This window comes from Cryptosporidium sp. chipmunk genotype I (genome assembly GCF_004936735.1).
Source record: "Cryptosporidium sp. chipmunk genotype I strain 37763 chromosome Unknown contig_14, whole genome shotgun sequence".
Classification (NCBI taxonomy): domain Eukaryota; phylum Apicomplexa; class Conoidasida; order Eucoccidiorida; family Cryptosporidiidae; genus Cryptosporidium; species Cryptosporidium sp. chipmunk genotype I.
The window spans coordinates 316,877-332,735 of NW_027125584.1; the positions used below are offsets into that span (position 1 = coordinate 316,877).

The 15,859-nt window shown below is 32.0% G+C and overlaps 11 protein-coding genes across 11 annotated transcripts; 5 read left to right on the top strand and 6 right to left on the bottom strand.

The window, feature by feature from the left end:
• Nucleotides 1–8: 8 nt before the first annotated feature.
• ELE39_000632 (WD40 repeat) lies at nucleotides 9–1,541 on the top strand (the record flags this gene model as incomplete). Its single annotated transcript, XM_067343672.1, has 2 exons — nucleotides 9–1,223; nucleotides 1,281–1,541. 2 exons carry the CDS (start codon nucleotides 9–11, stop codon nucleotides 1,539–1,541), a joined length of 1,476 nt encoding a protein of 491 aa, XP_067202391.1.
• Nucleotides 1,542–1,613: 72 nt separating this feature from the next.
• Nucleotides 1,614–2,171, top strand: ELE39_000633 (RAN guanine nucleotide release factor; the record flags this gene model as incomplete). The annotated part of the gene is made up of 1 exon (XM_067343673.1): nucleotides 1,614–2,171. One exon carries the CDS (start codon nucleotides 1,614–1,616, stop codon nucleotides 2,169–2,171), a length of 558 nt encoding a protein of 185 aa, XP_067202392.1.
• A 64-nt stretch (nucleotides 2,172–2,235) lies between these two features.
• Nucleotides 2,236–3,471, bottom strand: ELE39_000634 (zinc finger protein; the record flags this gene model as incomplete). The annotated part of the gene is made up of 1 exon (XM_067343674.1): nucleotides 2,236–3,471. The coding sequence occupies one exon, from the start codon at nucleotides 3,469–3,471 to the stop codon at nucleotides 2,236–2,238; it is 1,236 nt and encodes a 411-aa protein (XP_067202393.1).
• A 102-nt stretch (nucleotides 3,472–3,573) lies between these two features.
• On the bottom strand, nucleotides 3,574–4,179 carry ELE39_000635 (RNA polymerase Rpb7; the record flags this gene model as incomplete). The annotated part of the gene is made up of 1 exon (XM_067343675.1): nucleotides 3,574–4,179. One exon carries the CDS (start codon nucleotides 4,177–4,179, stop codon nucleotides 3,574–3,576), a length of 606 nt encoding a protein of 201 aa, XP_067202394.1.
• Nucleotides 4,180–4,814: 635 nt separating this feature from the next.
• Nucleotides 4,815–5,384, bottom strand: ELE39_000636 (COPI associated; the record flags this gene model as incomplete). Its single annotated transcript, XM_067343676.1, has 1 exon — nucleotides 4,815–5,384. The coding sequence occupies one exon, from the start codon at nucleotides 5,382–5,384 to the stop codon at nucleotides 4,815–4,817; it is 570 nt and encodes a 189-aa protein (XP_067202395.1).
• Nucleotides 5,385–5,961: 577 nt separating this feature from the next.
• Nucleotides 5,962–7,455, top strand: ELE39_000637 (geranyl-geranyltransferase beta subunit; the record flags this gene model as incomplete). The annotated part of the gene is made up of 1 exon (XM_067343677.1): nucleotides 5,962–7,455. The coding sequence occupies one exon, from the start codon at nucleotides 5,962–5,964 to the stop codon at nucleotides 7,453–7,455; it is 1,494 nt and encodes a 497-aa protein (XP_067202396.1).
• Nucleotides 7,456–7,567: 112 nt separating this feature from the next.
• On the top strand, nucleotides 7,568–8,553 carry ELE39_000639 (tRNA(His) guanylyltransferase; the record flags this gene model as incomplete). Its single annotated transcript, XM_067343679.1, has 3 exons — nucleotides 7,568–7,671; nucleotides 7,713–7,844; nucleotides 7,905–8,553. The coding sequence occupies 3 exons, from the start codon at nucleotides 7,568–7,570 to the stop codon at nucleotides 8,551–8,553; spliced, it is 885 nt and encodes a 294-aa protein (XP_067202398.1).
• Nucleotides 8,554–8,755: 202 nt separating this feature from the next.
• Nucleotides 8,756–10,849, top strand: ELE39_000640 (coiled coil; the record flags this gene model as incomplete). Its single annotated transcript, XM_067343680.1, has 1 exon — nucleotides 8,756–10,849. One exon carries the CDS (start codon nucleotides 8,756–8,758, stop codon nucleotides 10,847–10,849), a length of 2,094 nt encoding a protein of 697 aa, XP_067202399.1.
• A 55-nt stretch (nucleotides 10,850–10,904) lies between these two features.
• Nucleotides 10,905–12,800, bottom strand: ELE39_000641 (putative low complexity coiled coil; the record flags this gene model as incomplete). Its single annotated transcript, XM_067343681.1, has 1 exon — nucleotides 10,905–12,800. One exon carries the CDS (start codon nucleotides 12,798–12,800, stop codon nucleotides 10,905–10,907), a length of 1,896 nt encoding a protein of 631 aa, XP_067202400.1.
• Nucleotides 12,801–13,196: 396 nt separating this feature from the next.
• Nucleotides 13,197–13,814, bottom strand: ELE39_000642 (uncharacterized protein; the record flags this gene model as incomplete). Its single annotated transcript, XM_067343682.1, has 1 exon — nucleotides 13,197–13,814. The coding sequence occupies one exon, from the start codon at nucleotides 13,812–13,814 to the stop codon at nucleotides 13,197–13,199; it is 618 nt and encodes a 205-aa protein (XP_067202401.1).
• A 277-nt stretch (nucleotides 13,815–14,091) lies between these two features.
• ELE39_000643 (membrane associated with over 9 transmembrane domains) lies at nucleotides 14,092–15,651 on the bottom strand (the record flags this gene model as incomplete). Its single annotated transcript, XM_067343683.1, has 1 exon — nucleotides 14,092–15,651. The coding sequence occupies one exon, from the start codon at nucleotides 15,649–15,651 to the stop codon at nucleotides 14,092–14,094; it is 1,560 nt and encodes a 519-aa protein (XP_067202402.1).
• Nucleotides 15,652–15,859: the final 208 nt, after the last annotated feature.

Consider the following 15,859-nt stretch of genomic DNA (forward strand, 5'->3'; position numbering starts at 1 on the left):
TAAACATTATGAATTCATTAGCTCAGAGCTCTCCCTTTTCATCAATGATGAACTTCACTTTTTTTGACCAAGCAAAGAAGATGTTACAGTCAGAAGAATCTAATAAATTAGAAAAGTACAAAATTTGGAAGGAAAACACATCATTGCTCTATGAAAACATAATGACTCACATATTGGAGTGGCCATCATTATCTATACAATGGATGTGTGAAAGCGATATTTCTGATGTTGATGGCTTTTACACCGATGAAAGCATGAACGAAACATCTAAATATTCTTTATTAACAGGAACTCATACATCAGGAATGGATCAAGATTACATTATTATATTGGATGTTCTATTACCGAATAGTCCTATTCCAGAAGAATATAGGAAATTCAATTCTCACAACGATTATGCAGGATTTACAATATCGCACAAAAAAAGTGATTCAAATAAATTTATTAAAAGAATTCTAATCCCGCACGATGGTGAAGTAAATAGAGTTATTCATTCGCCGATAAATAACAACATTGTTGCATCAAAAACAGTAGTGGGAGATGTTAATATTTACGATTTAAAAAGTTTAGTAAATGGAAAAACGGCTGAAGGTACCATTAAAACAGAAAAAAATCCATCATTAATTTTACGTGGTCATGAGTTAGAAGGCTGGGCTTTAAGCTGGAATAAAATCAAGGACTCCTATTTGGCAAGCGGTTCAGATGATACTGTTATTTGTTTATGGGATATTCAAAGCAAACTAAATAACTATGGAAAAAAATTAGAACCAATTCTTAAATTCAAAGGGCATGAGAAAAGCGTTCAAGATATTTCATGGAATCCCTCAAATGAAAATATTATGATTTCAGTCGGCGATGATGGACTAATAATGATTTGGGATATACGTGAATCGGCTTCACCATGCTGCATTACTAAAACGTTCAAAGAACATTACTCTGATAACACAAAAATTAACTCTAGTTTTAAGAAGTCAGTTGGATATTCTTGCATTGGCCATTGTAGCACAAATATTAATAGCCTTAACACAATTGAATTCAACCCATTTCGCACAAACATAATTGCTGTTGGAGGGAGCGACCCCGTGATAGCAATATTCGATATTAGAAACATGGGTAAACGACTTCACTCACTTAATGGGCATTCTGGACAAATAAATCGTTTATGTTTTCTTTTAGAAAATGAGTCGTTATTGGCATCTGCGTCTTCCGACTCTACTGTTTCGGTAAGTTTAATTTGGGATTAAATATTAACGGCCTTAATTATTAGAAAAAACCTTCAGATTTGGGATTTGTCAAAAATTGGAATGGAACAAAGACCGGATGAAGTTGAAGATGGAGTGCCAGAGCTAATTTTTACTCACAGTGGACATACTTCTCCAGTAATCGATTTGACTTGTATGGTTGGCAATTTGCAGACAACAACGTTTGCAAGCATAAGCGAAAATAATTATTTGCATATTTGGAACCCAGGTGAAGCTATGTTTCTTTCAGATGATGAAGACGAAGAACTTGAGAGAATAAAAGATATTCAAGTCGAATAAGTGCTCATTTTTTTTAGGTAAATTACATCAGGATTCGCGGCAAATTGACACCTTTTCAATTAGCAATGAATTATGGAGTATACGAATAGGAAGCTTTATGGTGGAGCAATAGAATTGAATATCCCGAAAGAATTCGATGACATTAGTAATGTGAGAGACATACCTGATCATCAAGAGGTTTTTGTTGATAAGCTTTCAGAATGTAGTATCATTGTTGAAATTTTGGATCTAGTTGATTCTGTTGGACGCGGAAACGTTGCCGAATATTATTTCAAGGATATTTCTGAATTTAACAATTCATTAGATACGAAAATAATATATTCTGAACCATTGTCTGCGTATTCAAATGATTTACAAATTTCCAAATGCATTGGGAGTCAGATATTAGATAAGAGGTATCCTGAAGGAATTCAAAGGGAAGAATTGAATTTGTACTTGTTACTATTGAGAATTGTGCCAAAAAGGGCTGACATTGTCATATCTTTCAATAGCCCAAGTAGATTTCCAGCTATCAATCAATCATTGCAAACGAAAACTGAGTACAGAAGACTTTCAGAAAAGGACATAAATGAAATTATGGACGAGATATTAAGAAGTTTTGCAATAAAAGATTATAATTTGTTTGTATAGAACATTGCAATTGCTTTAGAACAAGACTTTAATATTTCCTATCTAAAACTATAGTAATAGCGGACTAGCTACTATTACCCCTTACGTCGACTTTGCAAAGTGGGCAGATTACAGACATCTTGAACCATTCCTTAATACACTGATGGTGAAAGATATGCTGACAATCTAATCTAACCACAAATTCTCCTTCATTTACCTCTGATAAACAAACTGTGCACAGTGGAGTATCATCTGATGAACTACATGTTTCACTTCTTTCGTAATAGTATGATTTTTGTGTTATTTTGTTAACAATTTCATTATTTATTCCTCTACTATTATTAGAATCGGCGGATCCGAATATTCGATCAACATCTGAAGGGGGGAGGTGTGCGAGAGCCTGTAGTATTGAAAATGGCCTGCTTCTAGGAGGAAGACGTATTATATTTTCTAATAAATGAACAGGTAGGAGATCAACAATCGATGGTGTTAGACTGCCTTGGCAATAAATCGTCGTATTATCACCTATTCGAGCTTTTACGCCAGCAGGATCTGTTGCAATTATTTTAAATTGAACACCATTGTATGTAAAGCTTTCCCCTTCCGAAAAGGGGTGGAATGTATACCTTGACAAGAACGGTTTGAGATAATCCTGGAATATGTCAAATGAATATGTTTGAGGTAAAGTGTCTGAAAACGGCATTACATGAATTCTTTTAAATTCACCAAAACAATCCCAGTTAATGTAAACTGCTGTATTTTCGTCAATAACACCAACTTGAGATGGCTCAGATGCCCATACGAGAAATACAATTCCATCTATTTCTACTTTTCTTCCAACGTATATAGGTTCTCTCTTCTTTTTTTGAAAGTATGGCTCAATATAGAGTCTGCAGAGCTGATCAATTCCACATAAATTTTCAACATCAGAACTCGAAACTTCAATTTCCCTGTCCAATTCTCTTTGATCTTGCAATACCCTGTTCAACCGAATTGTAGAAACTTTTTGTGCAAGAGGTGAGAACGCAGCATTAAATGGAGGCAGTGCAAGAAAATGCACTTTTTGTAACGACTTTAATGGTTTACCATTAGCGAATACTTGAGTAGAGTCAGACAATGCGCCCCCTTCTGTTGGGTCGCAAAACAGCACAACAAAATAATTCTTTTCATCAATATAAACTTTGTCGAATGGTTTTAATACTCTTTTATCTAACTCATACCTTCGTAATACTTTAAGCAGGAGTTCAACATCATGCTGTTCCTTCCATGGAAGTAATTGTATTCTTGATAGAACATTTTCCAATTGTTCACCAGAATCCATTTTATAATGGTATGAAATAAATTTTAGTGGTTTGCAAAGCGCGTAGCCACATATTTTACCGCGTATAAAGCGTTAAACTTTGGGTAATTCATGATCAATAAATTAACTCCACCAAGAAATCATACCAAGCCCATCATTTTGAACGTTCCCAACAACAACCATCGGTGATATACTATTATCATGAGGCTGTTCATTAAATAAGACGCTTGAAACCTTAAATCTTATTGTAGAATCAATTAAATAACACAACTTGTGATTTTCATAGTCCCAAGACCATATTTTGGTGTTAGAATCAATTGATTTGGGTTCTCTTAAATCACTGCAAGGGATTTTAACATCATTAAAAAATCCGAGGCTAACGGTTAACCCAGTTGAATCTGAATCAATAACTACTCCTTCAATTACTTCGCCAATATATGGTTTGAATGAAATCATTTTAAATGTAACACGAAATAATAATCCACCTTCATCATCATCGATATCTGCATGGTCAACACAATCAAATCCGACAAAATAAATCATCAATCCCGCATTGTTTATAACTTTATTTAGGTACTTATCATTTATTCGGTTCCTCAAAATGACCAAAGGGTCTTTTATTTTCGGGTTTGCCCTGTTTTTCATATCCTTTAAAAGAATTTCAGAAAAGTGATTCAATTCGTTCGGGAAGACATTAATTTGATCTTCGATTGTAATAACTCCAAACATGATTTAAATCAACCTATATTACTAAATTGCGAAATTGTACGATTATATTCCTCAGTGTATATTCCTGACGAAATATATTTCAAGAAAGTTAATTTATTGCAAACCTTTCAAATTTTGAAAATTAGTTTGGAAATAGAAAGCGCCTTATTCTTAAATATATAAAAGTCGTATTTTTAAACAAAAATGTTTAAATGTGGTGAATTGTTATGGCGTATTGGGTTCCAATTTCTAATTAATTCCAAATAATCTGAAGCAAAATATATTAAATAGTATTTACAAATTAGTTTGACTTATTCCTATATTTTATGTTAGTAATATTAACTTAAAGCTATAATTCGACCCAATATTAAAAATAGCTTTCAAATTCTAAGACTAGCAATTAAATCCGCATAATTTCACGTCCTCGTTGTTCGATTGAGTCCTCACGTACTCTAGGGAGCTTACACAATTAACGGTATCTGCAAACGCCAACTGCAGCGATAATATGTTTAAAATGTGATAATTCTAAATGCTTATCAAGAAAACTTGACAAAAAATAGACCTACTTGGGCGAGTCAAACAAATATCACATTCTATATGGTGATTATTCAAACAAATATTCGGTTTAAATATTATATAACTCCTAATGGTCTCATTTATGCTAATCTATTAAATCTTTCATTTGTATTTTCTCTAGAGAAGGAACCGACCGAGTCTATTGAAATACCAGCTGCCTGAAGTTGATTTCTGCATCCAAACTGAACCATAATACAAATTACTCCCAGGAATGCCATGTAAGTACCTGCGAATAACTCTAAAAAGTTTATTCTAAAGATAGACATGGCCAATATACCAGAAAGCAAGTAGAGAGTACCTTTCCCTGCAGGGACAGTTAGGAACTTTGCCCATTCCAAACAAAAATCTCTAAACGGCTTTAGTTTTTCAATATCTTTTGACTCTACTATCATTACTATGATACCAAGCCCGAATAAAACGGCCTCAAACAAATAGCTTCCTGGTGATAGAAACAGCTGACTAATACTAAAAATTCCAAGTAGTGAGGCAAGAGAAAGAAAAATACCGCCAACAAAACATAATGCTCTCAAAGGTTTGGGCCCTTCGCCTATAATGTGTGAATTTTGCAGATAATCTCTTCCACTTCCTAATAATTGATTACCACAGTTTTGAATTGTAGTTGCAGCCTGCCTTCCGTAGTCGTTAACCATAGTATATGCCTAAACATAGAGTATTTAGAGTCAAAATAATTTAATTAAACTCACCGTTTGGTTTGTAGTGTTCGATTGATTATCCATTATTAATTAATTAATTTACATAAAGTTTGATGTAAAACTCTGGCTTTAATAGGCATTACGTTACAGATATTCGTGATCAAAAGAAAATTGCACGGAAAAAATAGCTTACCCTATAATTCTATTAATTACACACTAACAAATTTGTATAATGGCCCAAATACATGTGTAATTGAAATATTATTATTCCCCCATTGTTGATCTAAATCCAAATTACACGTATTGCCTCAAGCGGGATTATATATGATTGGCGGTAATTCACTAATTTCTATCTTTTTCTTTGATAAATGAAGCTAAATATTGTGCAATTTTAGAATTGATATGACACTGTCGTTCAATGATCTTTAATTCTGAAGATGTATTCCCTCTTTATATCTATTTCTTTACTGTTAATACATTTTTCATAGTTCTTGCAAGGTTTTTTTCTTTTTTTTCAGAAATTTCATAGCAATCGATTTTTCTTGTTTCTCAATGTAAAAACTAAACTACCATGATGAGTAACATCGATATCTTTTTTACAAATTTCGGAGTTTATCCCTGGTATGAGTTGGGGATGAATGAATACAAGGAAGGACGGACTTTTGAAGATTGGATAGAATCAAAGGAAAGTACTCAAAGTTGCTTCAGAAACTTTATTGAGAGCGTGTTTCACGATAATTTTTCGGATGATGATGAATTTGCAAATTTTCGGGACAAAATATTAAAAAGAAATCAGCATCTTAAGTTTGTAAGAAGAATGAGGAAAGTTGAGTATCCAGAAAGTAGTATTGAAGGTGAGTCTACGAGAATATTAATGATCTATTGGAGCATACACTCGGAGGAATTATTATTAAACGAAAACAATCAACTATCATTCGATTCAGAAGATGCTGCTAATAATGAAGTATTTGATCCCAATACTAATCAAATTAAACTTTTTGAAGATTCTTTTGAAATTATTGCAACAATTTTAAAATTCCAAGATAATTCTGGTGGATTTGGAGGAAACTTTAGTCATATGCCCAACTTGGTTTCTACTTATTTAGCAGTCTCTTCAATCATTATAACAGGAGATACTGAAGCTCTGCTCAAGATAGATAGATTTAAAATGTACCAGTTTTTCAAAAGATTAAGAGATTTCGAAACTGGTGGTTTCAAGGTCCAGTTGGATGGGGAAGTTGATGTGAGGGCGTTTTATTGTGTATCAGCTGTGGCAAGCATGTTGCAAATTGTTACTGAAGAGTTATTCGACGGTATCGAAAATTATGTTATAAGTTGTAGTGGCTTTGATGGAGGCTACTCTGGGGATTTTGGTGGTGAGTCACATGGGGGATATACATATTGTGTTGTTTCTGGTCTTTGTATTCTAGGGAAGTCATCTATAATAGATGTGGACTCGTTACTATATTGGATAGTGCAGAGACAATCTGGAATTGAGGGAGGGTTTCAAGGTAGAACAAACAAACTTGTAGACTCTTGTTATAGTTTTTGGTTTACAGGCTTATTATTTTGTATTGAAGAAATTTTGAGAATAAGAACATCTACAACAGAATCGTGCGTCCGAAATTGTATCTGTGATTTTCAAGCATTGATATCATATATATTAATTTGCTGTCAGCTTTCTGAAGGGGGATTAATTGATAAGCCAAATAAGCCAAGGGACTTATACCATACGTGCTATGCATTAAGTGGGTTGTCACTTGCGCAAAGGATGAACTCAATCCATAGAATCTCTGATAAACAAAGTTCATCTCCTTTTGCTCAATGCCAGATATTTGATAAAAAATATGTGGACAAATGCACTTCATACACACCTTTCTACTCACTATCTATCAGTGAAGAAAATTTAATTAACCCAACAGACCCGTTTTTAAATATTAGGCCTGATAAAATACGAAAGTCTAGACTAATTCTAAGTAGATATCCTTTAGTTCTCACAATAGATGGATGTATAGGAACAGAGGGGATTGGTTACAAAGAATACATAGAAAGTACGAATGCTTTATAAGCTGTATAGACTTTTGTGCATTGCGCGATTTATAAATCAAAATTCTAAGTTAGATTTAAGTGTTACCGCTTTGTGGTAATAAAATTCAGAATTGTGTTAGACAAATTAAATAATGGCCTGTAGCAAATACGAGTACATTAAAACATACGAACAACCTAGTAAGATCGCAAAAAATTGTTGGTTTGTAGCTAGAATTGATGGCCACAGTTTTCATGAGTAAGTGTAAATTGTATTTACTAGTATAATAATTCCTTTAGGTTTACTAAAGATCACGAGTTCCATAAACCAAATGACAAACGAGGACTAGATCTAATGAGTCGTTGTGCAGAAAATGTGATGAAGAACTTGGGTGACATTGTTATTTCATACGGTCAGTCAGATGAATTTAGGTAAGTTATTCATTATGTTAAGTTTTTCTTTTTAACATTTGAAACAAGTTTTGTTTTCAGGAGAAAAACAGAAATATGGAGTAGAAAAAATGATAAAATATTAACACACGTCGTATCTTTATTCACGTCCTCGTTTATTTTTTTTTGGGATACTTATTTTCCTGGGAAAAAGCTGTTGTACCCTCCAACTTTTGATGGTAGAATAATTATCTACCCAACTGATGAGGATATTAAAACTTATCTTTCATGGAGACAAGTTGACTGTCACATAAATAATCTTTACAATACATGCTTTTGGTCTTTAGTATCTATCAAAAAAATGAATGAAAAGGAAGCAACAGAAAAGCTTAAATTTACAGATTCATCTTACAAAAATGAATTGTTATTCCACGAATTTGGAATAAATTATAACAGTATTTCTCCACAATTTAGAAAAGGAACAACAATTTATAGGACTAGGCCAGAAGAAAAGAAATCTAGAGATGAATATTTATTGTTGAAAAATAACAAAGATATTTCATTATTTGACAAGTGTAAAGAAATGACAATTGAAACTGATTGCAAAGATCAAACGAAGTTAGACAAACCATCAAATCCAATATGGAAAATAAATAATGAATTGATTATTATTAGTTGCATGTATAAATGTTATAGTGACATAATTCAAGAGAAATTTTGGCACGAAAATGACTATCTTCTAAAGTGGTAGTTGAAAAATACGACTCACCATACCGCCAGCGCCTTTTTGCTGGCGTTATAGTCTTTTTTTGCTTAAGTATTTATACAGGTTTTAAAAAATTTGAGATAATTTAAACAGTGTTATGGGTACCTTTTATACTTGTAGCCTGAACATTTTATAGTTTTAATACTTGCTCAAATATATCAATCTTGTTTTGCTTGATAATCCTACTATGAAGCCATTGAAGGAGAAAAAAAGGGAGAGTTCAAAAGATCGTAGTAATACTATGGAATTTGATAAATTAATAAATAGTGTTTCAAACGTAATTTCTGAATCTAAATATAATGTACAAGGTAGCGTGAATAATCGAAGTAATTTTGAAAATGAGTTGACAAGCTCTAATTTCAATGAAGTTTCCGAATCTTCCGGCAAGGTTTGGAGTAAAGAAAAGATAAATATCAAAGATGCTATTGGTAGCATAATGGAAAATTTATCTGGATCTATCAAAACCAGAGAGGTCATTAGCCAAATAAAGATGCTAGAGACCAAACACAAAACTAAGGGTGAGATAGCAGAACTAGTTCCACCAAATAAACTGTATAAATTAGAAAGAAAGACACAATATGACTTAACACAAAAAGGGATGAAGCACTGGGGTATGACTATTGATCGAATAAATCGACAGGAAACAATTTCTTATGGAGAACCTGAAAAGATTGATATCGTTTCAACTGGACAATTTACGACTAATTACCAGCCTTTGGATGAATTCGAACAAGAATTTGATAACGTGTTGAAAGAGATACACAAAGATTATTCAAAAAATTCCGAGATATTGGGTCACTGTGACATTTCTCCCTGTGATCAGATTAAAAATCATTCAGAAAAAAGTTTTATGAAAAAACTTAAATTTATTTTATTCCAACAACAAAGGGAAAACAAAAGATTAAAGAAGATTAAATCAAAGACTTGGAGGAAGAATCGTAGAAAACAAATACAAATAGAGGAGGAAAAGTTGCTCAGCTTAGGAGAGGTTGAATATCCAGAATTAGTAAAAAAAATCAGAGAAAAATACGAGGAAAAAAGAGCCAAAATAAGATTAATGAGAAGACAAACTGCGAGGCAAAAGTGGGCTAAGATGGCATTAAGGTTTGGCGGAAGTGAATTACAAAAGAATATTTCGGATCAAGCTCAAAAACAGCATGAAGAAAAAAGAAGAATCGAACAAATAATTCAAAAAGTTTCAGTAAATTTTGATGAGGAAAATGAATTGAGTGATTCCGATCCAGAAATAGAATCGAGTTCACATTTTATTGAAATGGCTCGAAAGAATATTGATGATCTAAGGAATTCATCCAACAGACTATTTGATTTGAAATTTATTCAACGCGGAATTGAATCGAGAAACAATCTTTTAGACTTTGAATTAAGCCAACTTGAACAAGAAAATTTGCAAGATCAAATTTTTATTAACGAACCAGGTAGTCACTTATCTAGTAATTTTTCAGATAAAACTATCCAGCTTTCTAAGCCTTCAGTAAATGAGATAATGGAGACAAAGGATCAGATTCAAAGTGATTTGAATTATAATAAAGATATTGTTGGAATTAATTTTATGGATAGCAACTTGAATAGCCAACTTCGGTCAAATATCAATGATTCTAATTGTAAGCAATATAAAATGAGTGAAAAACATATAGATTTCCAGAAAAATAATGGCGAAAAAAAGAGGAAAATGTATTTGAATATTGAAGATGAACTTGAAAAAATGGCTAGCATAGATGATATAGAAAATCAAGAATCTGCTCAAGCAAATAGTGAATTATTCAAGCATATTTTTATAGAAGGAAATGCCGATTTCATACCTAAGAATGTTAATATTGATGATCCATCGGTATCGAAGAGCATTCATAGATCTTCAAATAATAAAATAGTGCCTGGTTGGGGTAATTGGTGTTCATCAATTTCAACAATAACTGAATTGAATAGTGGAGGAAAGGAAGATTCATCAAAAAAAGTAAAACAACTAATTAATCCTAACAGATCAATTGACAAGAAAATAACAAAATTTTGCGTCAGCCAGGTACCACATCCTTATAATTCAAGTGATTTATATGAAAGTACCTTTAAGCATCCAATTGGGCCTGAATGGAACACAACCGCAATACATAACAAGCTTATTCAGCCAAAGATACAGGCCAGAATTGGAGCAGTAATTAAACCTCTTGTATATTCAAAAAATCTAAAGAATATTAAAATTTCAGATTCTTTCCTAGAAAAATGGAATCTAACTAAAAAGTGTAATAGAACTAAGGCGAGGTTTTAATATATAAATTGAGATTTAGTTATGGCCCATTTCAATTTATACTAATGATTTTCAATTAGATATTGCCGTATTTGCTACTATCTTCAAGTGAAAACAAGCCTTTCGGGGCAGTTTTAATCATTTTTTCTTGATTTTCTTTTATACTATTAAGGCTTGTTTTGAAATCTTTCATTTCTTGTAGGTCGTTTAGTACCGCCCTAAGAAGTTTTTCTCTATCATCTTTCAATTGTTGGACTCTTTGGTCTTGAGTCTTCTTCAGCTCTTCGAGAGTTCTTCTGATGTTACCATATGTGTTTTGATCAATTTCAAGCTCATTCAGAGTGCCCTTCGTAACAGGTGAAGAGGGATATTCATTAAAATTGTCACTCAAAGATGTAGAATAGTTATTTACCGTTTGGTCCTTTACTGGTTCAATTATAGTTTTGGAATGCGATGAAGGGCTCATTGAGTTCTGAATATTATTAGACTCATTTACAGAATAAGAATTATAGTTGGAGATTCCAGTTGGATTTTCACATTCAATTTGGTTTTGTATTATTGAATTATTATCAAAGTGGGAATCATAGCTTGTGTTATTGCTTCCAGGAAGCAATGAATTTTTTGTTTTGCTAGAGTTGAGCATTTCAACACCTGAAGCAAACGAACTGTTTGGAGTTTGAATTTTATTATGTGATGATAAAATGTTTGAAGAGTAATTGTTTGGATAAACCATCGGGTTTGGAAGACTATTTGAAATTGAGTCACGAGAGTTTAAATCATATTTACGGTTAGAAACGTTGTAGACGAACCCAGGAGGAAATGAATTTGCATGACTATTAAATCCGGGATTGATTGTAATCGAATCCAAAGAGCGGATCCGTGAAACAGAATCACAGTTAGCCCCATTGTTCGTTCGATAAAAACCGCTGTTTGAATTATTGTGACTATTTGGAAAATTTCTGTTTGCTTCAAGTACAGGATATTTAATTAGGTTTTCTGACTGTGGTCTACTATGTTTAATTACAACATTTGGATCACTTTTCTGGTTATGAGTTAAAAATTGGTCTCTAATATATGTGTTGGCAAAACTTGCTCTGGGAGTTTCTGACTGACGAGGATATTCACTGTACTGAAAATTGTTACTGTTAATTCGAGAATAGGCGTTTAGATTCTCATGGCGAATATTTAAATCATTAGAAAAGTTTGAACTCGATGGCCTAGATAGCTTGTAGGTAGAGGGTGATTGAGCTTCAGACCCATTTCTAAAATTGTTAGTATTATTGGTATAACTTTTATATCTTTCTATGACTTTATCATCAAACTGTAAACTATCCTCTATGGATTCGTTAATATAATCTCTACTAATACTTTGTAGTTTTTCAGTTTCTTGGCTGATTTTCATTTGATGATTATTATTTAATGAGTCAAGTAGCTTATTTGAAACATCAGACAGAGAATTTTTTGCGTTAATTAACTCCTTTTGTGTATCATCCCATCTTTTTTGGAACGTGTCATTCAATTCAATTATGTGTAATTTTAATTTGTTAATCTCTTCTTGTTGTTTTGGACAATGATTGCATGGAGAATTTGTGTCCTTGGCACCGTTACGAAATAAATTAATGCCTTCCCCTCGTTCCAATAGACTTATTTTTTTTTCTAAACTTCTTACAACTCCTCGTGCCTTCTGTAGTTCAGTCATAAGGTCAACATTTCTTCTTAATGTTTCTTTTAACCTCTGGGCAGTTTCTATTTGTTTTAGTCTTAATATGTGTAGTTCGGATACCTCTTTCAAATCTTGACCACTTTTATCGAATACAAGTCCATTAATTGGTTTAAAATTGTTTCCTATGTTATTGTTTCTTAATTTAATTCCTCTAGAAATTGACAGATCGCTCTCTGCATCTCTGATTTTTGAAGACAAATCGGAGATCTTCGAACCTTTACCAATATTTTTTTGGCAGTTCTCGGGCATCTCTCACTATTAAAAAATGCATAAATATTATGAAGGATTATTTTTCATACAGATATCTTCCAAATAAATTTATATTAAGTATAAATGTGTATTTATACTTATATTTTTTCTTCTGCAAATCGTTGGATGTTCTGCAAAATATATACAATTAACATTCTCAATTATTTGTGGGGAAACAAAGTTCCTATCTTATTAATTCTAGAATGCAACCCCGCTTATATAACGTTAATTTTTTTGAGGTCAAAATCAACAAATAATTTAATGTGCTATTTTCAAGAAATAAATGTTCTTGTTATTTAATAGTTACTTTCCACTTCGAAGTTTTTTTCAGTATTTATCAATTTTCATCATTTTATTTTAGTCCAGTGATGGTTGAACTTGAATTGTTTTGATTCTTTACTTTTTATTCTTAGCAACTGAGTAGTATATTACGTATGCGCTAATTACTGAAAGTGTAGTTGCAACCATCAAAAAAGTTATTGTAAATGTAGTTGCCATTGAATAATCCTCTTCAATCTTTTTTAATTTAAACTCTTGTATTGAATTTGTGTTTTGTGCAACTGGGGAGTTCCTCAATAATAGGCTAGATGCAATGTGAGCTTCTCCTCCCAGTTTATCTTCTCGACATTGCAACAAAAATTCAAGGATATTTCTTCTATTTACAATTTTATTTGTTCTATCATTTTTTGGGAATTCAAACAATATTCCAGTAAGCCCTGTTAAATGCTCATATTCAAGTATTCGAATGAAAATTGGTGGTTGCGGTGGAGGGATTCCTCTATTAATACATAAAGTCAATGTTTCTTTAAAAATTTTTTGATCTGCAACATCTTCAAAAAGAGGTGCCCATGAGGATATCTTTAGCCGAATAAATATCCCAATAGTCCATGAGTTTGTTATAATCGGAGAATTCTCAAGCGAAGGATAAAGAGTATGTAGTTGGTTTGGCCCAATTAACGAACTTAAATTTAATACCATCTTAGATAATATTAACACAATAAATAACTTTATCATTTTCACCAGGAAAGCTAGTCATAGCTAACTTCATTCCTAATAATAATAATAAGTATTCTATTTTTCTAATAATTAATTTTTCCCAGTTTCTCACTATGTTCGAAAACGCGTAAAAATCTTGAAATTTTTGAAAAAAAATTTGAATTTTCTTCAAAAATTGTTGCAAAATTCTCAAATTCTATAACGAAAACAAATTCAACTACAGAAGTACTGGCATAAATTTAAAATGATGTTATAAAATTGTAGCCAATTAATATTTCTATAAAAGAATATATGATTAATAATTTATCAATAATGCAAATAATTTTAAATTCATATAGATTAAACTTGCAGAAATCAAGATAATAAGTATTCCGACTATTATCGAAGAAAGTTTATGTTTTCTAACATAAAAGTCGATGATATTTTTACCAATAAGTGTACAGATAACCGAGATTGCTATTAGTAAAATGGCCAGGTCAAAGTGAACTCTCCTTTCAAACAGGTATGTAAAAAAGCATGTTAGTGTTGATATGATCAAACAAGTGGAGTTATTTGCGGCAATTGAGGAAGGGTCGACTTGAGAAAAATAGAAAATCGTACTTATTAGTATTCCTCCGCTTGCGCCAGTTACTCCACCTATTAATCCAACTAAAAGTATCTCTAAGCTTGCCAAAACATAATTTAAGAAGTTATTACAGCATTTGGATTGAATATAGGACACTATATCGATTGTTTCATAATCTTGGATTGATATATTACTGTAGAGGGTTTTTGTGAATTTTGCAAGCCTTTCTTGTGAATTAATAATTGAAGTTATTAAATTTAATGATCGTTTTGGTAAGGCAATATTTGGGAACACCAACAGTATTATTACACTGGATAACCATAATAACAAATGAATGCGAGATCCTTTTGAAAAAAGTATACCACTATCCAAAATAGAGATCCAAACTGAGAAAAAACAGAGTGTAACAAATGAAATCCATAGTTTATAGTTTCTAAATTTTACCCACTTATTCTGATGGACTGGTAAGCTAGTTTGAATAATGCTATTTTGTTCGTTAATGTTATTCATTACGGTTTTCTCTATTCTAATAATAGATAAAGTATATAAATACAAAATGACTTTTAGATTTTCTTTTACTTTTTCGGTATTAATCAATTGCTTTGTCTCGGAAATTGTAGGCGAAAATAGTTCAGATTCACTGTTTTGAACTTTGGTCATTTTTTTCTCAGATTTTCTAATTTTATTAAACTTTGAAATTGACACTTTTAAAACATATAATAACAAAGTATTTAGGGCAAAGATTGATATTAAATTGGAAACATATCTTCCAATAAATATTCCGCATAAACTTCCAAGAGTAAGAAGTGGAGCAATAAATAATACAATTTGAATATCAATCAACGGTGCTTTTTCTATTGGTATAAGTGAGAACGAATATTCATGAATCTGATTTTCAGTAACAGCTAACTTAAGGAAACTAGCTGCATCATTGTATTCCGGAACTGCTCGTTTATACTGTAACAAATTGGTTATCAATGCACAGATTACTCCTCCAAGAATAATTGCAGAAGAAAAAGTAACTGCTTGTGAAAATGGAACTCGCATAAGACTTAGAAAAATAGGCATTGAAATAATTCCACCTCCTCCACCGGCTGATACAGCAATTGATGCAAAACAACCAACAATTAATAATGAAATAATATCCATTTTTGTTAAGTCGCTGATAGATTTAATACGTTCACTTTGAAGTTGCAGATTCACGGCATCACTTACAGAAACACCGAATACCAAGAAAATAACTGCAAGAAGATACAACTTCCACAAAATTACAGAGTCAGGAGTGCGCATACTTCTGGAAGATAATTATATGAAATAATTACATTTGCTCAAATTAATGGAATGAATTTCTGAGCAAACGCCCTTTTATTCTAGATGCGGTCAAAATAAGGCCTAAAATTTAGCGCAAAAAGTGTATAAGTAGGATAAAGCTAAAAAAATTGATGAATAATAAATCTGCAATATTCGTGGTTGTAAATGAGCACTAAGAAAGTTACTC